This window comes from Cimex lectularius, unplaced genomic scaffold, assembly GCF_000648675.2.
Source record: "Cimex lectularius strain Harlan isolate CLEC.00 unplaced genomic scaffold, Clec_2.1 scaffold20, whole genome shotgun sequence".
Taxonomy (NCBI): Eukaryota; Metazoa; Arthropoda; class Insecta; order Hemiptera; family Cimicidae; genus Cimex; species Cimex lectularius.
The window spans coordinates 2,627,357-2,652,520 of NW_019392641.1; the positions used below are offsets into that span (position 1 = coordinate 2,627,357).

At 35.5% G+C, this 25,164-nt stretch overlaps 1 protein-coding gene across 1 annotated transcript in view; it reads right to left on the reverse strand.

Moving 5' to 3' along the window:
- The window catches only part of LOC106661296, a 74,425-nt gene extending 49,676 nt beyond the window's left edge, over window positions 1-24,749 (reverse strand). Inside the window, exons 1-2 of the mRNA XM_014384586.2 lie at window positions 24,733-24,749; window positions 1,807-1,849 (exon numbers count right to left, since the gene is read on the reverse strand). Coding sequence (XP_014240072.1) covers window positions 1,807-1,849; window positions 24,733-24,749 — 60 coding nt within the window. The remainder of the gene's footprint in view (window positions 1-1,806; window positions 1,850-24,732) is intronic.
- Between the last annotated feature and the right edge of the window lie 415 nt (window positions 24,750-25,164).

The following is a 25,164-nucleotide window of genomic DNA, read 5'->3' on the forward strand; positions in this document are numbered from 1 at the left end:
TTAAATTCACCAGTTTTCGTGTCCGCTTGACCAATTTATATCTTTTAATTAATTAAGGATTTTAGGTTGTGTCCGAGTGGATGGAAGTCACGATAGCTCAAGTGGAAGAGTAGCGGCGTATCTAGCCGAAGATCGTGGGTTCAAATCCCGCTCGTGACACTGACTTTTTATCTCAACTAAAAACCTTAATTAATTTCTAACCTTCATTGAATCAAAACTACCATTACTGACTCTACCTAGAGTTTTTCAAATTAGTACAGTTTATTATGCCATGTAGGAATTAATAATTTAAAAATCTTTCCGACAGCAAAAGGAAGAGAGACTTTTTAGGGTTGTTTTAATAACTGTCTTTCGGTAGATCTTTTAGGTTTTTTTCTGTAATTATCGTTGAACTGTAAAAAGAGCACGAACTTGTCAGAGCATTTGTAGATTACATGTAAGCAAATGATTTTTTTAGTCTCAAAGATGACTTGTAAAATCGCCTCGTTATGCCAGCCAAATATAAATAAGTGATCATCATTGATTCAAAACTGCTATTTTTGACTCTATCTAGAGTTTTTCAAATTACCCCCGTTTATAATGGCATGTTAACATTAATAATTTAAAATCTTTCCGACAGCAAGATGAAGAGGGAGTTTAGAGTTGTTTTAATAACTGTCTTTCGGTAGATCTTTTAGGGGTTTTTTTCTGTAATTATCGTTGACCTGTAAAAGAAGCACGGACTTTTCAGAGCATTTTTAGACAATAAATAAGCAAATGATTTGTTATACTCAAAGATGAGTTGTAAAATCGCTTCGTTACGACAGCTAAATAGAAATTTTCTCATCATCATTGATTCAAAACTGCCAACACTACCTAGAATTTTTCAAATTAACATTGTTTATTATGCCATGTAGGAATTAATAATTTAAGAAGCTTTCCGACAGCAAGATGAAGAGACTTTTTAGAGTTGTTTTAATAACTGTCTTTCGGTAGATCTTTTAGGGGTTTTTTTCTGTAATTATCGTTGAACTGTAAAAGGAGCACGAACTTGTCAGAGCATTTGTAGATTACATGTAAGCAAATGATTTTTTTAGTCTCAAAGATGACTTGTAAAATCGCCTCGTTATGCCAGCCAAATATAAATAAGTGATCATCATTGATTCAAAACTGCTATTTTTGACTCTATCTAGAGTTTTTCAAATTACCCCCGTTTATAATGGCATGTTAACATTAATAATTTAAAATCTTTCCGACAGCAAGATGAAGAGGGATTTTAGAGTTGTTTTAATTGATAATATTTTGAATAATTTAAAGATGTTTCAAAATGCAAGAAAACAGGCTTAATTGCTGTCACGAAGGAGAGCTGTGTGTCTATCTGCCACTGTCTTGTAGAAGGAGCTTGCAGTTATAGAATTTCATTGAAAGCATAAAAATTCATGGCATCAACGTTGTTTTCTTCGACTAGCACTGTGGCAAGTTCACTCGACGTCGGTTGATGGCAATAATTCCATAATCGTTCCCTTTTATATTGAAGATGCTGTAAAAACGTCTTGTTATGGCAGGTAAATAGAAAATTTCTAATCGTCCATGACGGTTTTTGCATCCCACGGAGGACGTTCTGAATCGCCAGCACCTCTGGGAAAAGTGGAAAAAAACGGGCAATCACGGCGATTCTGTGCGACAGTATGCGTAAACGCGGTGCTCAATGCTCGGGGGTCTCAACAACCTCGATTCTTGTGTTGTCGGCCGCTTTTTACAACCAACTTGGGCTGAACAGATGGCAAAAAACGATAAGATTAGGGAGGAGAGGGAAAGTTCACTTACCTTTACCGTGAGGACGGCCAATAGCAGCAACGTCACCGGGCTCCTGTCAACAGAAAAGAGGTTTTTAGACAAAATCGATAGTGTACGTGAAAAAAATAGCCCGCAGGCCATGCCACACAATAAATAACGTCCAACGTTTGCCTTTCCCACACGAATCGTTAAATTGTTGTCCAGTCATATGTAAAAAAAGTCAAGAATTCCCTTCAGAAAAAGCGACATGTGCCAGATTCACAATCAGTCATCGGTCTGTACAAAGCCGGCACAATAGGCGGACCGGGTGACCGAAGGCAATCGAACTACAGGTTCATCACCTCAGAGACGTCAACACAATATTTTCAAGAAAAATTAGTAATATAAAACAAGGAAGAAGGAAAATTTACTTGTATTTTGGTACTTTCTCCTTGCTTTTTTCGATTGTCAGCTGGATCGACAGATTGAACTGTTAGTAAACGACCAAGCTATTGCATGAAAATAAAACGCGATGAACTGGCAAACAGATCCTGTCGAACGATAAAATTGCTTACTTTATCAAAAGCAAAAGTTTTTTATCAACTAAGAGTTAAAAAATATAATATGTCAACATTAAAGAAAAACGAATACAGAGGGTCAATATTGACTTCTTGATAAGAATAATTAATGTTTTTCTGAAGCTGTTCTAATTAGTACTTTTCCTATTTTTTTGTTTTGTTTTACAATTTTTTTCTTATTCACCATTTCGCCGCAACGTAGGAAGACCCTATACCGGCGAACAACGACATACTGTACTTTCAATTTCAGCTGGGGGTGAAAAACAGAACAGTGGGAAATGTTTGAGCTTCTCTTTTTTAAAAAGATAGTTCCTACTCACGATAAGTTGTTTTTCAACGATCCGGATTTAGACCTTTTAGCTCATCATGATGTTGAAGGAGTTATAGAACTCCAACTGATGATGAGCTAAAAGCTCGAAATCCAGATCGTTGTAAAAAACTTACTGTGAGTAGGAACTATCTTAAAAAAAAGGATTGAACACCGCAGTCACTCCACCATTCATCATTTCTATGTTTGAGCTTATCGCTTTCCTCGGGCCTTGTGAATGTGAGGATCGAGGAGGGTAAAGGAATGAAACTATTTGCCTTGAGTCTAATTTTCCAACCTAACGGGTCTCCCCTTGGTGGTTCCATTTTTACATTTATTTTATTTTTAACGTTTTGAGGATTATGACTAATAAGTTTGCAAGATTGAGGTGGGAAAACCATCCCCGACCTATTACTGCATCTATTACGGACCTATTGAAGCATATTATATTAATTAAATAATTATATAGATACAGTGACTTACAGATTTGTTCACATCGGTAAATAATTTTCTATTATCTCTAGTTTGCAAATCCTATATTTTTTAATCTCAGACAACAGCAACAGGATTGAGTTGGTTGAACTGTCGGTAAACAGACATTCACCCTAATATTGATTTTTTTTAAAATTTAGAAATCGTGAGATGCGGTCTGGTGTGATGTAGGTTATTGTTATTTTTTTTATTGGTCTTATGATCTTGCATATTAGCCATAGTACGAATTCTTGTGTGTTCCAATTGGGGGTTATTGGGGAAAAAAGGGCCAGAGGCGACGGTGGGAATCGAACCCACGACCGCGGCGTGAGAGTCTCTCATGCTAACCACTCGGCTTCTCCATGGATTCTCCATTGCATATTCAAAGTAGTAACACAATCCTTAAACGGTGCTTTTTACGGCCCTAAGTCGTTTTTTGTTTATTGGTTTTTTGCAGTGGTCTTGAACTTTTATTGAATCCGTGTGTTAATGTCAAATGGCCCAAAACAAGCTTTAATAAGTTTAGTTACCCAAAATGTTTACGGCAGAAAGTTCACGGTAGGCTGTCCATTAATTAAACATCGACGATTTTATTATATAGGACTACATTAGATATAGTGTATGTATATATTTATTTGTATATGTATGGGTATAAATATAAATGAAGTCTAACTTCACTAGTTTTCCTGGTCCGCTTGACCAATTAATATCTTTCAATTAATTAAGGTTTTTAGCTGAGATAAAAAAGTCAGTGTCACGAGCGGGATTCGAACCCACGACCTTCGGCTAGATTCGCCGCTGCTCTACCACTTGAGCTATCGTGACCTCGATCCACTCGGACACTAACTTCCCATCTTAATTCCATCTTCTAGGATTTTCCCTCCTTTTTGCCATTTTTCAAATGTCGTGTAATCTATTTGATTCTCGTCGACAAATGAAATGGCCACGGAGAGCTTCAGTGAAGCTCATTTTAACTTATTAAATTCACTAGTTTTTGTGGTCCGCTTGACCAACTAATATCTTTCAATTAATTAAGGTTTTTAGTTGAGATAAAAAAAAGCAGTGCCTCGAGCGGGATCGAGGTCACGATAGCTCAAGTGGTTGAGCAGCGGCGTATCTAGCCGAAGATCGTGGGTTCGAATCCCGCTCATGACACTGAATTTTTTATCTCGACTAAAAGCCTTAATTAATTGAAAGGTATTAAGTCTAACATTGTTATAATTGCCCTTTACAACGAAAACTGAGCTAGTTGCGCACTGATGATGCCGAAGCGCTTTTGATTTATTGAACAAACCAGCAAGACAGACCCAACAAGTGCCCCAATGTTCAGCATAATTTTCCTTTACCTTAGGAATTTCAAGGTCCGTGCGATTTTCTTTACAACTTGGAAATAATCGAAAATATATTGATCTTTAAAGCCTTTGAAAAATAAATCTTTACATGTTAAGAATTTAGTCTTGAAACCAGCGTTGAATCGAAAAATCGAAAGTATACCTAGCGAAGGACATAAAATTAGGATAAACATACACTGAGAGGTAAAACTGGCCACCCTAAGTATATGCATGTAATCGTTAAATTTTTTATTTTTTTCGTTTATTGGATATTTTATATAGCTAAATAAACAAACTAAGTAAAACGATTTTACCAAAAATATTGTTATGGAAACAATGAAGAAATTAATCAATTCGGTACGAAGTATTTCCACCTCTTGCTGGAATTCGACGTGGAATCGATTTATGAGGTTTTGAATGTAGTGCTGAAGAATAATTTCATACTCCTTAATTCCTGCAAATTCTCTGGCACCACTGGACGACTTTTTACTTTCTTTGATTACTCATTCCAATGGTGTTCGATAGGGTTTAAGTCGGAACTACGCCCTGGCCAATCCAAACATTGAATTGAAACCCATTCCATCTAGTCATCAACGATCCTAGCCGTACTTGGACCGTCATGCATGAAAATAAAATCGTCACCAATTAGTGGCATTTGAGGAACAACTTCTTCTGTTAACCCATCTTCGATTTAACGGGCAACTATTAGGGAATCATCGATGTAGATCAAGTCTGTACGACCTTCCATAGAAATGCCTTCCCAATCCATAACACCACCAGCTACATACTTCTCCGGATTGAAAAAGTTTCGGGGATATATCGCTCTACTGTTCTTTTCCATGCTCGATCGGCCGTCAGAAGATCTCATCCGAAAATTTCATTCCAATCTTATTGATTGATTTGATTTCTGCGTGCCATGCCAGAAGATCTTGACCAGTGGCAGGCCATCTCGCATGTAATCTATGTTCTGAAAGTCTTCGCAATTCAATGCGTAAACTGACAACATTTCTAACTTTTTGAAGTCAATGCTTGAACTTAACAGAGCTTACGTAAGAGAATGTAGATTAAGTAGTACATTCGAAGCTATAAAACGATCGTCTTTCTGACATGGGACACAATAGCGACCTGATCCATGGCTTGTTGAGTAACCTCCAGATTTTGGTAGCGATGAAAGACCCTTCGGACAATTGCTGTGGGATGTTAAGCACCCAGGCTATATACTTGACTTCTTCCATCTGCCAACAAATTCTAGCCGAATTAGTAGAACTTAAAACTCAAACAAATTTGAAACTTAAAAACGGAACAACTTAAAAAAATCAAACAACCGAAAAATCGAAAAGAAACTTTACAGGAAAATCAATAAAGAAGAGATTGACTATTCAAAGATTTCTTTACAAAATCCAATTGTAAACAGAATTGGGAGATTTTATCTGTGTTTTGTGTACCTCCAATACTTTAAAACAAACCAAATATTGTTGTAAGATAATTAATGGAGATAATTAAGATATCTTAATGTCTGAAAGATAATTAAAAATAATAAGGGTGGCCACTATTTTTACTCCTTGTAAACAAACTAAGTGTTAGCTATATTGGGATACCTTTTCCATATGCTTCATACCATATCCGCTACCACATTTTTAATTCTTGTACTATAATTGTCTTTTGTACTGTTATGTTGTTCTCAATTCGATTGTTTGAATTGATAGGTTCATCTTCGCTCATGCAAATAAAAATGGTGGAAAACGACAGTTACGCTTTTCCCGTACCGGGGGGCATATACAAATATAACAGTTTTGTTTTACCGGAACGTTATACCGCGGATCCGGATATGTGCTGGAACCGCCGACGCCGCGGCTGTTAGGTCGACCGGCGAGCGTGAGGTGGCCGCAGCAGAAAACCGAAAGTATTCGAAAATAGATCTGAGAACGAAGCCGAGTACAGTTATCCCAGGGTGACAGCCTCGACACGCTTCCTGGCCACATGCTCGAGACATAACGTCCCGGCCGAGGGGGTCTTCCGTCAAGAGTACCGTACATTTGTCTTTCTCGGCTGAGCATTGTAAAAAAACACGGCCAATTATTTCGTGATTTGCAGTAAAAGTCTGAGAGAGCTTTAAGCAAAACAATGCGACAAGAGACGTCGCTATATCAATAATCTAAATTGCCCCTTTTAACTTGGAATTCCTTCTCCACTGGCCTATATGATCAAACAACAGAAAATCACCCATTGTGATTTAATGCCAGCTAATAAAATACACAACACTGCATCTAACAAATTAATGTAGTTATAATCAAGTAGACTGATATGACTAGTAAGTAATAATTAGTATGACTGATACTGTCCGGTTTTTTTCTGGAAAAAACTATATCTTTTATTATATTCTTCAATAATTAGGATCAAGGTATGGTCTTGATGAAAAATTATTACTGTCAAGCTTTCGACCAATTTAAGTTTATCATTAGAACGTAACCATCTTAAATATACCTACAAATTGACATACCAAACTTTTTAATAGATGGCTTCAAATTTCGTCAGATTGCCTCAGTTCCGACATTGCTTAAGACACTATTATGCCAATTTGTAGACATAGTTAAGATTAGTGTGTCCTGATGATGACCTTAAAATAGGTCCAAAATTTGGGAGTCACAATTTGAATTTGTGTTTTATCAAGACGATAACGTTTCAAAAGTGATTCTCATTTACTCTTCTTATTTTACAATAAATTACCAGCCAATAAATCCACTTTGGGTGTTGGCAGTCCTTGGGGTTAGACCTCGGCCTTATCCTACCAGCCGGTTGTGTTCTGAACACTGCCAACCGCTAGAATATGTCATCCCCAAAAGTAATTATTCCTACAACCTAACCCTTTCACTCTCTCACTCACCCTTAAACACATTCTTACTTATTTGCCTATCATCATACACTCAGTTAGGGTGGTGGAGTACTAGATATTATTCCATCTCCCATCTTATAAAAATATCCTAGAGGGTCGATGGAGTACTCGATATTTGACCCTCTCAAACTACTCATTCACGCTAATAAATACATTCTTACACAAAACACGCTAGGGGCACAAATCAGTATTTCAGACAACAGAACAATCCTTCTCCTACGCGCTCTCTATACGGAGCCAAATAATTACACCCTTCAACTAGTTGGGATACAGAGCAAGCTTTCTCTTCATGGTTTAAATTTAATACCATTTAAAAGTTTATGAAAAGAGTCGTCGCTGATACGTAATATCAATCATCTACCTGAGACATTTCATGCTTTTTTTTGCCCGTCGATATTATTTTGTAGCCGGTGAAATTACGAAATCTATAATAATAATTTCTCCAGTTCGGTCACGCGTAATTTCTGATGTATTTCACCAATTATGTGCTTAGCAAATTTGGAAAATATCAAACCAATATACAGCGAAAAATTTTACAGGGGAGCATCGCAAACCCAACGGTTAAGGTATTGATACAGCGCTCATCGCTGTGAGGTAAAGGTCCTGGGTTCGAATCCGACATACTTACAACCGGGCTTTTTATAAAAAACACCGGCAACTCGAGGGTTCATATAACCTCGTAATTGAAATACCCTTGTAAAAAAAATAAAAAAAATAATGAAAAGTTTTGAAAATACAATGTATTTTAGTCCGAATCGCAAGTGGTTTTATCAAAATATCGATGGAGTAAGAGATTTATTAATATTCCAATTTTTTCTAAAGGTTTGCAGAAAAATTAAAGTTGGGATCTTTGGTGCATAGTCTCAGATTTTCATAAATTCTTGAAAACGTAGCTTCCAGGTGGTGACTTTTTTACAATTAAAAATCTTATTTGATCTGTTGGGAAATTTTAATGTTCTTATTATGGGATCATGATGTGAACTTGACAGGTGAGAATTTTTTTTCCTAGTACACTTTTGTTGAAACGATGTTAATTTTTTTTTTGACGGGATTTTCTTAGACACTAGTTTTCTTATGGACACAGGCGCACTGCCCGACATGAAGAATCTTACGAACTTACTCATACCTACTCGTGATTAGGAACCTTATGAGGAATCTTAGAAACCTTATGATCCTAAATTTTTATTCGGTTTTCTGCAGCAGATTTTTAGTTACGCGAATGGTATTTTAATTTTTATAGAAGGGTTCTGGTCCTACTCGTGATTTGGAACCTTACCGCGAACCTTTCGAACCTTTGGAACTATATGATCCTAAGTTTTTTGAGGTTATCTTAGATTTTCATAAATTCGTGAAAGCGTAACTTCCCGGAGGGGTTTTTTAAAAATTAAAAATCTTATTTGATCTATTGGGAAATGTTAATGTTCTTATTATGGGATCATGTGAACGTGACAGATGTAAAAAAAATCTAGTACATTTTTGTTGAAACGTTATTCTTTTTTTTATTGACTTGATTTTCTTAGACATTGGTTTTCTTAGGGACACAGGCGCACAGCCCGATTTGATACATTGGTACACACGACCTTGAAAAAGATGTACACCCGATTTTTTCCCCAATGAAGACGCCTGCAGACGGTCGTCACCCAATTACCGAAAAGTGGTTTCCGCCGTGGTCGCGGAAAACAGTTCTGCGGTGGTTCATGGGAGCATGAAGGTAGAACAGCTCCGTTAGAACGAGCCCGTCTCTCACTTCCTCAGATCCTATCTCCCGGTGACACATTCGAAACGCCCGGTTTTGCGGGAAACTCGCCAATTACAGACTCTAATTAAAATCCGTTAATTTTGATGTACGCGGGAAGATTTTAATCTTGACAAAATATTGTAAAAGGGAAGTGGAAAAAATGCTCAATATTTGAAAGGACATTATTTTATCTATTCTGGAGAAGCTCCCATCAAAAATAACCTCACTCAGACATCACGGAGTACAGTATACTGAGCGGAGTACTAACAACAAGCAAATGAAGGAGAGATTTAGGAGTAAAAACAAATCGTCTTGTATGTGTCCGGGGGCACACAGGGTTTATGGGGGACCACTGATAGAAACGAAAAGTAAGGTCCTAACCACGAGTACAACCAGAACTCTTCCATACAAATTAAAAGTAAAATTTTGTACCAAAATCGTCTCGCGTTACTATAAAATCTGCTGCAGACGACTGAAAAAAATTAGAATCGTGGTTCCTAAGGTTCATAAGATTCATCATAAGGTTCCTAATCATGAGTAGGACCAGAACCCTTCTATAAAATTTAAAATACCATTTTGTAAATCGTCTCGCGTAACTATAAATCTGTCGCAGATAACTGAAAAAAATTAGAATCGTGGTTCCTAAGGTTCATAAGATTCATCATAAGGTTCCTAATCATGAGTAGGACCAGAACCCTTCTATAAAATTTAAAATACCATTTTGTAAATCGTCTCGCGTAACTATAAATCTGTCGCAGATAACTGAAAAAAATTAGAATCGTGGTTCCTAAGGTTCATAAGATTCATCATAAGGTTCCTAATCATGAGTAGGACCAGAACCCTTCTATAAAATTTAAAATACCATTTTGTAAATCGTCTCGCGTAACTATAAATCTGTCGCAGATAACTGAAAAAAATTAGAATCGTGGTTCCTAAGGTTCATAAGATTCATCATAAGGTTCCTAATCATGAGTAGGACCAGAACCCTTCTATAAAATTTAAAATACCATTTTGTAAATCGTCTCGCGTAACTATAAATCTGTCGCAGATAACTGAAAAAAATTAAGATCGTAAGGTTCCTAATGTTCGTAAGATTCATCATAAGGTTACTCATCACGAGTAGGTACGAATAGTTCATAAGATTCCTAATCATAAGTAGACCAGAACTCTTCTAGAAAAAATTAAAATACCATTTTGTACCAAAATCGTCTCGTGTAACTATAAATCTGGTGCAGATCACCGCAAAAAATTAGAATCATAAGGTTCCTAAGGTTCGTAAGATTCATCATAAGGTTACTCATCACGAGTAGGTACGAATAGTTCATAAGATTCCTAATCATAAGTAGGACCAGAACTCTTCTAGAAAAAATTAAAATACCATTTTGTACCAAAATCGTCTCGTGTAACTATAAATCTGGTGCAGATGACCGCAAAAAATTAGGATCATAAGGTTCCTAAGGTTCGTAAGTTCTGTGTGCCGTGTCACTAAGAAAACCAATGTCTAAGAAAATCGAATCAAAAAAACAAAACAACGAACATCCTTTCAACAAAGGTGTACTAGGAAAAAAAATTGTCACCGTCAAGTTCCCATAATAAAAACATTAAAATTTCCCAACAGATCAAATAAGATTTTTAATTGTAAAAAAGTCACCACCTGGAAGCTACGCTTTCAAGAATTTATGAAAATCTGAGACTATGAACCAAAGATCCCAACTTTAATTTTTCTAATTAATTAAGGTTTTTTAGTTGAGATAGAAAAGTCAATGGCACGAGCGGGATTCGAACACACGATCTTCGGCTAGTTACGCCGCTGCTCTACCACTTGTGCTATTTTTTTTTTTTTGCTTTGTTTTCGAACATTCAGCAAGAGTACGGACCTATGAAGTATCAAATTCCATTTTTTAGCATGACTAGAAATTCATAAAGCAATAAATAAATAACAAGTAACGAGAGCAATAAAGATTGATCGACACAATAAGTACTAAGAATAAAAAATTTCGGTGCGAAAACAACAACAGCAAAGGATAACAACAACATGAATAAATAAAGGTGCAGACCTACCAAATAACAAATTACATTTTGACAAAACTAACAATTTGAAGGCACAAACTAATAAATTAATAACAAGTAACAGATGCAATGATTATCTATCAACTAACTACAATAAATACTGAAAAATAAGTACAGATCAAACGCTCGGGAGGCTAATAGCCGTCCTACGAGAAGGGGATCTCTGCCGGCCGCAGACAGCCATCCCCGGGGAGGCTCTCGTCCACAGTTTTACACAATTTAAAAGGCTACTGTTCTTCATAAAACGGGTGTTTCAGGAGGATGTGGATAAAAACCATTTACAAAATATGACGCATTGTCCTATGGAAAAGTCCACATCCCCCCCCACATCCCGGGGACTAAATGCCCAGCGCGTTTAGAGAGCCCGACCCGAAGACCTCTACCTTAACGATTTCACGTTTACATGTTGATGCCACTATTTTGTAAGAAGGAATATATGACCTGGTATACGTCACCACTTGAGCTATCGTGACCTCGATCCACTCGGACATCAACTTCCCATCTCAACCCCACCTTTTGAGTTTTCCCTCCTTTTTGCCATTTTTCAAATGTCGTGTAATCGGAATGGATTCTCGGCGACAAATGATTATCTTTATCTCAACTAAAAAACCTTAATTAATTGTAATATATTAATTGGTCAAGCGGACCACGAAATTAGTGAATTTAATTTTTCTGCAAACCTTTAGAAAAAATTAGAATATTAATAAATCTCTTGCGCTATAAATGTTTTGATAAAATCTCCTAATCATGAGTAGGACCCTTTTATAAAAATTAAAAATTCCATTTTGGTCAAAATGGTGCAATCCGAAGGAATCAAGTTAGAAACTCATACTTGGTGTAGCAACACTCCATAATAGAAAACATTAGAGCAGAAACAGTAAAAAAACGTCAAAATCGTCTCGCATGACTACAAATCTTCTGCTGCAAAGCCGAAAAAACTTAGGATCATTGTAGATCAGTTAAATAATCTGTACCAAGACAATAAGGATTTTAAAATATTGGGAAGGGAGAAGAACAAACCGCAGGTCCATAGAAGTTCAAAGAAAAAATGAGTCTAACAAATATAATTGAGTAGCCAAAGCAATAGATACTAATAAAGACTAGGTAGTGATAACCCATAGGCTTATTCATAGATAGCGACAAAGAGGACAATAGTCCATTTTGGTGTAAGGCTATCCTAGCAAACTCAATCAAAACTTCTCTTTAAAATCTAACCCTTCATACTAAAAGCTGATATTGCCGAATGGATCCGAGATAAAAACAGCCTGGTGGAACAACACCCTACGACAGAATGGTTGAGTTAGTTTCCGAATGGTTGGGACATGGTAACCCGATTAAAACGGCAATGAACTTCTTTCTTGTGGAACAGGGTCAGATTGCAAAATATTTCCTGCAATAAATGTAGAAATGTTTCATGTCGATGATCAGAAAAGCCATGGAAAGGCACAGACAGAATTATACGACTTGGTTCCTTTGTAAGGCTGTTGATAGTCGGAAATCGATAGCATTTATGAGAGAGCAGCTTAAATAAAAGATTTAGAAGTTTTTTCATCACAAAAGCATGATAACAATTGAAATTGGTTTTTTATTTTGATCATATTGAGATCCAGATTATTCGTGAAGTGCATAACGCACGCGGGCAAAAATAAACTTTAAACAATTGATAATAATTAGAATGATGTGTACTTAGACCCATAAACCACATGTATTTACATAAAAGTGCAAATTAAAAATAATGTGACACTATTTTATAGCTGAATATCTATGAAAAAGTCCAAATTTTCTAGAGATAAGTTTTGCCGTTTTCTACAAAATGTAAAAACCAAATGCTATGTGAAAATGACAATTTTTGAATATAACACATAATATATAACAATTTACATAAAATCCTTATTGTTTAGAACAGTGTTCACCTACAATAAAACGAACGGCGAATTAAGCTCGAAGTTTTCAATTTCACGCTCCTACCAGTGTTCCGCTGGAAGAAAAAAAAACGACAAATAGCGGACCCAGGGGAGATTCGAGTCAGATCTAGGTTTTACGTATTTTTGTGAATTTACTCGGTTACTTTAAGATTGTTAAAAACGATAAAATCTTCGTTCTGTTGTCATTACAAGACAGCAATTATCAGTTTGCAATAAGGCAAAATAAGAACCTTTAGAAGGGATGAAGCAGATAAAACCTTTCCAGGACCTTGGCCTCACAAAAAAAAAGAGGAAGGACGCCTTATGTCAGAGAGGCCATCAAGCTCATTTGATTAATCGATTATTTTCGATAACACCTTCTCGATATTCCTACATAATACTTATTATCGTAAAAACATGGAAATGAAAAAAAATGGAGAAATTATCCAACTGAGTAGCTTAAAGATAATGATACTGTTTTTAAAATGGGATGTTTTAATCGAAACCTTGGCTGAATATTAAAGTTAATGTGTTTTTTTTAAGCGTACTTTTTATGCATTCTTAAACGCCTGGATGTTTACAATAGTTTATTTTCTGGTGTGGCCTATTATTTTGCGCCATTAACCGTCATAAAGAAAAGCGAGCAAGTGCTAATGAGAATCACCGGTTACCCAGATGCCCAACGGTCCGTCCTTCCTCCAGTGTCCAAGGACGCTTTTGTTTTCCTCAAGTTCTTCGCTCCGAGCGGCGAGCTTTCGAGAAAGGAACCTTTTGCACAAAGACAAGCCTAATCCTTGGTTTGTTCAGAAACGGTTTAATTTGAGGATTTGTCCGGTTTGTAATAATAATCCGGCTGAAGCAACGAAATAATTTTTTTTTAAATGCAAATAATTGCATAAAATCATAATAATCAAAATAAACCACGTTTCGGTGTCCACTAGCGTTCAAAGTTTGACTATTCTCGTTCTATTTGTTCTCCATATTGAACGAATTTTTCAAACTTTATATATTTTCATCTTCTAGCATTTTAATTGCATCTGCTTAAAATTAATTATTTAGGGTCCAAAGTTTGATGATCCATAAGCAAAAGCTTTCGTTTTTGTTTTGTCAAAATACATATCGATTATGTTTTAAATAGGTTTTATTATTAAATAAAAACTGATTTATTTCCAAGTGTCGACTTAAATTTCCTCTTCTTCGAAAAACCAAGTTTCCAATTTTGCCCAAAGTTTTTGCTTATATTTCAATAGGGAAATTAGCTAATTTAATATTAATTTTCGGTCATAGTTCGTGCGTAAATTTATGGTTTGCCACTGCCTCACCAATGGAATCTATCATATGTTTGATCAATGTGGTCGACGTTCGATTATTGTAATACTCGAATTGCATGATTTTATAAATTTTAATTTTATTTTAGTACCAGTCTAAAATACCCGTCATGGCTCTTCACCTAATCATCTTGTGTAGATTGTTATACAAGCCAAACATAAAATTTTAATATTCAATTTATAATTTAACTCTTTCTCGTCCGAAGTTGATTCAGATCAATTTCGTTTTTTTTTCTTCCTCCGATATTTGACAAAACTGTTTTATTTGGCGCCGATCTAAACTCTATAAACTCACAGGATTTTCCGCTAACCTTTTAACAAAATTACTAAAGTTCGTTTTGCTCTAAGACATCATAAAAGGTTAACCAGTCAAGTTTTATATTTCAGAAGATATGCCACTTAAATTGCAATTTTAAAATATATATTTGCGTTTCTTAGCGACCTGTTGTTTGATAATTTATCGAAGTCTTCACGAGTAGTCAAGAATGAAATAGTTTAGATAAACAGCTTTTTCATTGTTTTCGGACGTTTCGACCTTTATTCGGGTCAACTTCTGGGCCTGGGACAATTACAAAATATATGTTGATTGGAAAAAAAAAATACAATTTAGATGTAAGTATGTAGGTTGTGGTTTATTGTGGTTAGGGATGGTTAGGGCCTAATAAGAAAAATTGTGGTGCTATTCTTGATGTTACGTTTCAGAACACACAAAACCAATATGACACCACAAGAATAGCACCACACTTTATGTCAATATGAAATACTTGGTTCAAAATTTATATTTACATCTTAAATTGTANAGGCCCTGAAGATGACCCGAATAAAGGTCGAAACGTTCGCAAAACAATAAAAAAGGCGTTTATCTAAACTACCTCATTCTTGACCACTCCTGAAGACTTTAACAAATTTATAATATTTACGTTTTTTATACAAAGCGAAATTAGGTAATATATAGTTTTTAAATTATTAATTTTTAATCGAGGACTTTACCAGATTTAGTTGGTTATAAAAGAAATGAATTTTTACCAAGAATAATATTTATAGGCAATATTTAAAGAAAGTAACTATTATTTCATAATTTGATGACAAATACTTATAAGAAAGTACTTCGTCTGGAAATAGCACATAGTTTAAGAAACAACTACAAAATCAACAAGCTAGTGCAATAAGCATCGATTTATATAAACTGAAATCGAATGTTTTGATCAATTAATTAATATTTATGAAAGGTATTGGTCGAGATAAAAAAGTCAGTGTCACTAGCGGGGTTCGAACCCATGATCTTCGGCTAAATACGACGCTGCTCTACCACTTGAGCTATCGTGACTTCGATCCGCTCGGGCACCAACTTCCCATCTCAACCTCACCTCTCGAATTATCCCTACTTTTTGCCATTTTTCAAATTCCAGCGGTGAGGTTGACATGGGAAGTTGGTACACGAGCCGAAAATCGTGAGTTCGAATCCCGCTAGTGACACTGACTTTTTTATCTCGACCAATACCTTTAATAAATATTAATTGATTGAAAAATGTTAATTGGTCAATCGGAACACGAACTGTAATGGTTTTGATCAATCAGACGATTACTGACGATGTTAAATAAAAACACAGGAATCATTTCGTAATTTTATGTCACACCTTTATCAGAACCGGCGGCTTCGACTGGAAATACGGTAAAGCCCCGGCATAAAAAAAATCCGTAATGATTCTAAGATAAATGCCGAAGGCCAGGGCGGAAAAGTGTTTTCTCCGGTGGGCGGATTGCTCTCGACCCGACATGCGTCGATGTGCTGCAACCGGCGTTAGTCACTTCCGAGCGATAAAGTGGAAAAAGGAAAAACTCGTGTAGAAACTGATCCAGCGGACCGTGGGCCCGGGCTTTCGTTTTTTTCCACTAGCGAATTAAAATGGATAGGATCCCAGACGTGCGTGTTAAAACCGTCCATCGTTTCATAAACTGCAAAGCTTGTTACTACTGATAATAATAAAATTAAAAAAAAGTTCTCAGCTTAAACTAAAAAAGAAAACCATGATTTGAGGGGAACATAAAAGGTTTTATTATTTAGTAATGTTTAAAAAATCTATCAACTTCAAAGGATATGGTTTGAACAAAAAACATCCATGTAAATCAGAAGGTGGAAATTATTTAATTAATTTGATGAATTTATCTTTTGGGAGTATTGAATCATACAATAATAATTATTCTATTTTACAACACAATAAAGAAAATACATTTAATAAACTGAATTAAACCGTTTGTCTTATATGTTGTTGTCTATATAAGTGAAAAAAATCAGGTTTTATTTTTATTTTTAAGTTTTTTTAAACGAGGGTTCGCAACAGCAGAGGTCATATCAACCCTCGGAGTGCCGGCGTTTTTGGAAAAAAAGCCCGTTTGTAAGTATGTCGGGATCGAATGCAGGACCGCGGGATTCGAACCCGGGACCTTTACCTTACAGTTATGAGCGCCGTGTCAACGCCTAAACCGTTGCGGCCACCAACGCCCCCCCCCCAAAAAAAAAAAATCAGGCTTATTAGCGATAATTTAACTGCTTATTTGTACAATGGTAATTCAATTTATATATTCAAATCATCGTTCCATGTTAATTGGATCATAAGAAATATAATTTTTAATTTTTTTTTTACATTGTAGACGTGTAGGAGACACCAGAGGCAAAGAATCGCATAAGAGAACCTACTCTGGTAAAATAGCAAATAGTTATATATATTATTTTTATCATATTAGACAAGGTATGTGTAACGAGAGAAAGAAAGAAAGAAAGAGAGAGAGAGAGAGAGAGAGAGAGAGAGAGAGAGAGAGAGAGAGAGTGAGAGGGAGAGCAAGACAGATAGAAAGATAGATAGACAGTTAAAGAAATATATAGATAGATAGATAAATAGAGAGCGAGAGAGAGAGAGAAAGAGAGAAAGAGAAAAAGAGTGGAGAGAGAGAGAAAGAAAGAGAGAGCGATAAACTGATAAATGATAAACTTAAGTCTATTAAATTTCGTGGTCTGATTGACCAAAAAAATTCTTTTCAATTAATTTATTTTTAAGTAAGGTACTGGTTGTGATAAAAAACTCAGTGTCACGAGCATTCGAACCCATGACCTTCGACTAAATTCGCCGCTGCTCTACCAAAATTCAAAAGGTGGGGTTGAGATGGGAAGTTGGTGTCCGAGTGGATCGAAGTCACGATAGGTCAAATGCTTCGAATCCCCAATACCTTACTTAAAAATTAATTAATTGAAAAGATAAATTTAAAGTAGACTAATAGCTAGCATTTGTTGACGCACATTTACAGTTAAACATAAACCGGTCTCAGCATTTAATATTATATTTTCTGGAGTTCTCCAGGGCAGTATGTTAGGCCCATTATCTTATGTTATATAAATTCAGGAAAATTCCAATTGGCCTTATTTAGTAGCAGATACATTCAAACCACAATAGAGTAGTGTTATAAGTGGAGAATTAAAATGAACTCTCTTAAATCCGAGGTAACTCCTTTTACCTTAAGTTTAATTTCACTGACCAGTTTATACTTAAAAAAGGTTGTATACCGTGTAGCCCTCCAATCAGGGCGATGCAGCAAAACGTACAAATCCCATTCCGGTAACTCGGAACTATGCAGAGCAGAGACATTGATTACAAGCCATGATAAGTAAGAAATACAATTTTCCATTGGTCTGGACATCTTTTTGGTCTTGTACAAAGACCTTAAAAAATAATGACCATCCATGAAAAACAGTAATTGCTCGGCTACAAGAAAATCCCCCCTCCCAACTACTGACAGGAAGATAAAACGAAAGATGCTGCAACACTCGCACAGCGGTGAAACAGCGAAAGTGAAAATTTACAATGACTAAAAATAAATTGCACATAATTTATTGTTATTCTTTTAATTATATATTATGAGTTTATTTCTTGTTATATTAAAGTTTAAAAAAATTGCCAGTAAGTGGGCATAACGTTGTGTCGCGGACTAGTGGTCAAACCAATTTATAATACATTTTTTTCATATTATTGTCAAAAAATACAATGAGGGTGAGGGGATTCGAACCCAGACGACTAGCTAGCAAATATCAGTCCAGTTATATTACCTACACTGATAGAGGAGTTGATGTTTTTTTTGAGATGTTAATCATACATCCTACTATATAATAGTATATAGTATTCACTCGTTTTCGTGGTCAACTTGACCAATTAATATCTTTCAATTAAGGTTTTTAGTTGAGATAAAAAAGTCATTGTCACGAGCGGGATTCGAACCCACTATCTTCGGCTAGATCCGCCGCTGCTCTATCACTTGAGCTATCGTGACCTCGATCCACTCGGACTCTAATTCGAAAAATGGCAAAAATGAGGGAAAATTCAAAAGGTGGGGTTGAGATGGGAAGTTGGTGTCCGAGCGGATCGAAGTCACGATAGCTCAAGTGGTAGACCAGCGGCGTATCTAGCCAAAGATCGTGGGTTCGAATCCCGCTCGTGACACTGACTTTTTATCTAAACTAAAAACCTTAATTAATTGGTAGTATATAGTATATAAATATTATCAACTATCATTGAATTAATTAAAATAATTTCCATGCTAAAACGCTAACCAAAAAATGTACTCTATATGGCCGAATTTAAATGCAAATAGTAAATATTTTTCGTTTTCCTGCAAAGTTGTAATTTTCACGCTCATTCATAGAATAAGAAAATATTTATTCAGTATGTTTACAAAGAGCTCTATTGATTTGTATCAGATTATTAAATAATTTCGAGTGAATCGGCCCATTGTTTTTTTAACTTTAACTGAACGAAATCGATAACGTTATCATCGGCTGACTACAATTAAACTATTAGAAAATAATTTCAGCCTTTTGAAGAAGATTACAGCCGATAGTTGCAAATTACCCGAGGTGCCATAAGTTTCTTTCCTTGGCAATTACGTTAATGTGAAAACCAGGCCCCTGAGACTCATTGTCCCATCACCACGTCTCAGCAATTACACTAACGGACCGGATTTCTTTTTTTTCTCTCTGTTTTTCTTTTTTTACTTTTATTATTCCGCAGCGAAAGGTTGACTACCGAAATTTAAACGACGTTTTAAAAGCCCATTGTTTTTTTTATTGTCTTCACCTCCGTTAAATAAGCCACTGTGCTGTGGTATATTCGACATTAAAAACGGGTGTTTTAAACAGTTATATGGAAAGAATTAAACGTTTCTTTTTTTATGATGTAATTTTTTCTGTTAGCTCAATTCGCCAAAAAAAAGGTCACGTTATTTAATGACAATTTGCATTTTTCACGCCATAATGTATTAAATAATCCAAATTTCGATTTATTTAAAAAAAGTTAAATAGCTTGTATGCTTTATTGTCTACTTCACTCAATTAATTCTCAAATCCAGAGGGTTTCAAAGTTAGTTCTTTCTATCAGACTTCTTTCAGATTTTTTTAAATTTGTAGCATAATATAAATTTTTATATAGATAGAAGAGGATTTTGACCAATTTTATTAATTAGACTTTTTTAGGAAAATGTCTTAATTTGAACAGATGAGCCATAAATAAATGTAAATTATTCTTTGAAATAAGCTTGTAAAATTCATTTTTCTTTTTATTATTTAATTGTTAGGTATTATGTTCTCAAGTATTAATTGATTTTTCATAGTAGAAACTAATCAACTACTAGTTTTTATAAAATTAAAATTATGACGTTGATTTTTTTTTATTACTTAACTACAATTATAATATTTTTGTTGATGTCAGCGAGATTTCCGATAATCTCGGTCCGCCTAGTCTCACTAGTTTAATTAGGCGTATACGACATTTCTCCCATTTTAGTGGTCAGAGATAATTAAAGTTTCTGTAAAGCAGCGAGACTATGATGTTCAAGATGACTGGAGACAGCTTTTTAAAAATTTCTTCACACGGTCACATCACTAACACTAATGCCAGCTTTGTAGCCAGAGTACACATGCTAAACCAGCAGTGATCGGACTAGAAGGTCTCGAGGTTATCGTTGATTAAGGGAAGGGGCGTGTTCTCGGAATAGCTTGAGCGTTAGGGTTAGGTTGGAATGGAAGGGAGTGAAACTTTTGGAACTAGGGTTCGTTGACAGATGTTGAGGTCGGTGTGGATAGTGGGTAGTGACGTAGTAATGATCTTAAACGGTTTCTCTGAGGACTTTTGATTGGAAGGACAGAACCCCACTGATCCATGTTATGTCCAAAGTGGTCACAGTAAAGCCTTGCATATGGTTAGTTTATTTTTGACCGTCAGATTTTGGTCCTAGAAGTTTTCCTAGTTGTCCAAGTCTTCTGTTGAGTTGTTATCTCTCAATTCTTCTGTCATGATTCCATGTCAGTCTGTTGTTTACGTATAGTAATTTGACTTGAATGGAAGGTTAGTTAGTAGAGTGAAAGACTGCTTTTTTAACGTGAGACTGTGTACATTTTTCGTAATTCAGTCTTGTCCTCAACTTTTTACAGTCTTTCATAAGCTCAAGCTGTTCTTGAATGTTGAAAACAGCTAGAGCTATTTTATTTTGTATGAGTAGAATTTATACCTTGGGTGTTATTTTTCAATAATATTTGATAATCAGGTTTGGTCGTCCGTAGACCATTCTAGTCTCGATGGCATCCGTAAGTGAAATTTCTGCGTCTTTTAACGGTTGATCTGATCAAATTATTGATGATGAGGAAACCAAAAATCCAATAAATTGGCATAACATGGTCATATACCATCCCTGTTCTCATTGAGCACTCATTGAAATCTTTTGTTTTCCCCGAGGACGTCTCTAATCGTCTTTAAAGCTGGATTTATTGCCAAGGGGGTCATTTTCTGTTTAGTTCAATGGCGATAATTACACAGTGAACGGACACGGCTCCCGGGTGGTTAATGGTGAGAAAAGGGGCGTCTACCACGTCGAGCAATCCTTCACCACTCTAATTTTCCATGTACGTGGTTAATTGAAACTCGTTCGCGTCTTTTCGCCTTCCGCCAATTTGCAAACCGCTCCAAGATTAATAATCAATTAGCAGTGAATATGAATGGCCGACGATTCCACGGATTAAGTCGAGATAATCACTATTTATAGTGGGATTTTCTGGGTGTTACTTAATGGTAAAACTAATGGAAATAAATATGTGCTATGAAGTGCCTCAGGCATATTAAAGTAAATGATTATGTAGTTCGATCGTCTCTAATCATCCTATATCATTGGTTTTTACAAATTGTGACATTTGTAAGCTTCAACGGATGGAGAAACGATGATAGGACATATAAACTAGCGAGACAAAGCGAACCGGGATGATAGAAAGAGGTTCATCAGCTCGCAAACCACAAAAATATATATCGATAAAAGAAAATATGATGTTGACATTAAATATTCTGATGGGAAAATTTCTTAAGGACTTGCGATCTGCATTTCCCAATTGAAGGTATTAACTTCCTCTCTCTCTCACTCTCTCTGTCTCTCTCTCTCTCTCTCTCTCTCTCTCTCTCTCTCTCTAACTATCTATCTATCTTTAGTAATAATAATATTCCGGGTCCACCTACTCCGGCTTGTTCGGTGAGTCAGACCGATTTTGCCATTCCTGTCTGAATATGGTCAGTGATATTAAAAGAAAATTAATTATCGCCTCAATTATTCAGATTTGGTCCGACTGCAATTTTTGTGAAAAGTATAAAATTAACCGCTGAAGGCTAGACTAGACAAGCGAGAATAGGCGGGCCTGATGATAAAATTGCAGGTTCATCGCCTCGCAAACCTCAATATTTCACGACAAAATGACCTTTGTTCCACGACATTCCAACTAATTCGAATAATATAATAATAATAATTTAATATATAATATCGAATAATAATTCATTGCCTCTAGGATTTAAGGAGTATACTTCGGATCACGCCTTGTTGAAAAAAAAATGTTGGTACTGTGTCGTCAAAGAAAATTGAAATCGTCTGTGAAAAACTAAATTTTGACAATCTGCAGGCATATTTAAGATTGTCTTACACTGATGATGACTTTAAGATAGGTCGAAAGCTTGACAGTAATATTTGAATTTGCTTTTTCATCAACAATCCTGATTAAGGAATTACTTCCGATTTTCATAATCAAGGTCCGCTCAGTCTCGCTTGTTTGTTGGGTCAGACTCGTTTCATAATTTCTTCCAGATAACCGGAAATGACCAAACTAAAAGAATTAATGACTCGAATATTCGGATTTACCCGAACAATTAGAGACATATATTTTCTATGAATACACAAAAAGGGTTCCAGGATTATCGAATATTACTGAGATTAACCGGCCAAATAAGTTCAGAACAAGTGTGACCAATGCAATTTTGGTAACTAAAAGTCATAAATTAAAAATTATATCCAGAAAGTGCACTGCAGTTATTTTTCGTGTTTAATTGATAATTACGTTTGTATGTTTATAAAATGACTATGTGTTGTAATATTGTATTACTTTATGAATTTTGTCATTTTTTTAGCAATTTAAAGCAAAATTAATCTCCGACATAACATAAATAAAAATGTGTGGTGATTAGTGACCGTTAATCGATAATTATCCAGAAATCGTGAGATGCGGTCTGGTGTGATGTATGTTTCAGAAATGTTAAATGTTAAATATAAACAATGTTTGTAAATCCCAGGCCCTGAAGATGATCTCAATAAAGGTCGAAACGTTGGCACGACAAAGAAAATGTTTTTCTGAAACGTACATCACACCAGACCGCATCTCACGATTTCTTAATAATTATAAATAAAAATTCCAAATAGGATTTGATTAACTGTTGGTTTTTCAGTATTAAAGGAGTGCCTTACTCTCGGCAATAGGAGTAAATTTTGCGGACCATGTCTGACAGTTAAACAGTTCCAGTCAGGCATTTGACGAAAAAAGTAAAACGTTATTTTGCATCCCGGGGTGCGGAATTTTCTCGATCAGTTCACCTGGACCGGTGAAAGTTTTTGCGTACGATTTACGCCCGTCATCGCCTGTTCATTAAAGCCTAGCTGGCATCTTCGGCCGTTTACCTCCGGTCCTCTTCGTTCACAAAATGTTCGTCGCAAAATATAAATTTCAATGAATTGAATTGAAAATAATGACCGATTTCTTACGTTTCAGCCTGTGTGCTATATTGATACATAACCGTAATAGCAAAAAAAAAGAATTTAATTTTCTATTTTTCTATAGAAAAAAATGTTTACGGATTCCTTACGATACGTCTTGTTGCGGTCGCAGGGTTGATGAACTTGTAGGTCGTTTCCGATCATCCCGGTCCTCCTAGTCTCGCTGTTTTGATCTGTCGTTCGCTTTTTGGGGTTTCCTATTCTGTAGAGGACGGGTTTGTGTGTTCAATGTCGCCACCCCTGAATTAGAAGGGGTGTCCGACTCAGCGAGACTAGTTTGGACAAGATACGTCAAACGACCAACATAATAAATTATTTATACTATAATAATAAAATTGAATTTTAATTATCATATTTTTTTAAAGTAATATAGAAAATCTTCCAGTGTAATAATATTGCCAATGTGAAGTCAAGGAAAAATTTGTGAATATTTTATCGCTTCGTTGCTATTTAAGCTTAAAGCTTAACTTCTTTAAAAGTAATAATTTAAAACCTTAAAAATTCATCTCTTACAAAAGTTTTGTTAGGGAAGAGAGAGAGAGAGAGAGAGAGAGAGAGAGAGAGAGAGAGAGAGAGAGAGAGAGAGAGACCATGAATCAATTGGCAAAGAAAAACGAAAAATTTCTCAAAAAAATATAAATTTTGAAATTCCATTGTCAATGTCTTTAAAGTATAAAGAAATTATGTTTTATTTTGGAAACACTGAACAGATAAAATTTTGTTCTATTTTTCTTTTTTTATTAAAAGCTGAAGCAAGTACCATTTTCTGGCTTTTTATGCAACTCAGAATGGCTTAATTTTGAAAAGTTGAGAATTTATAATTTATTCTTTATTGCATGAAAAATTAAAATTAAAATTTTAATTATAGTTGCGAATTAAATCTAGTTTTTCATTAAATTAATATTTAAAAAAATGTATTAGAGCAGTTTGGCAAAATGCTTTGTACAAAATTCGCATATGTTTAACAATTAATACATTATTTGGTTTTTGATTTGTTTAATTGAGATTAAAAAAATGCCTAAAATCAGGTGGTTAATATCGCCAAGGAATAGCACAGTTTTGTTCTGACAAAATTGTAAAATTAATAAAATTGTCACATTTCACCCCCTTCGCTTTTTCCCTAATCCGATCGGCGGGGTTGCAGAGCTGCCGTCTGTCGCCTGAGGTCTTAAGTCACTTCACTTGTCATCACTTGAGCTTTGAAAATTGATCCTTACGAGTAGGATAAGGTACTCACTTGTAGATGTTGCCCATCGTGAAACCAGAGGAGAACTGTGCAGATTCCCTCCAGGCTCAGGAGTCCGCAGGGTTTCGCGCTGGTGGGGGCCGCGGCTCCCACTATCGCGAAGCGGGTTTTGCTCTTCTTCAACCCCCAAGGGGCTCGAATCCATGCTGAATCGGACAAATTGCATCTATTCAAAGAGTACAAAGAGAGAAACGTTCGAGTTGTTAACGTCGGAAATGTGTAAATTTTGAACCTCCGACGTACAAACGTCCATAACATCTCGAGGTAAATGGGAGAGTTTTGGTTTTAATAATGAATGATCATTAATAATCAATCCGTAATCCTACAGATTACGATCACATTTTGATCGCCAACACCTCTACATATTTCTAAATCCAATAACCCTAATATTGCAATTTCTTGAAAAAAATCTTATCCTGGATA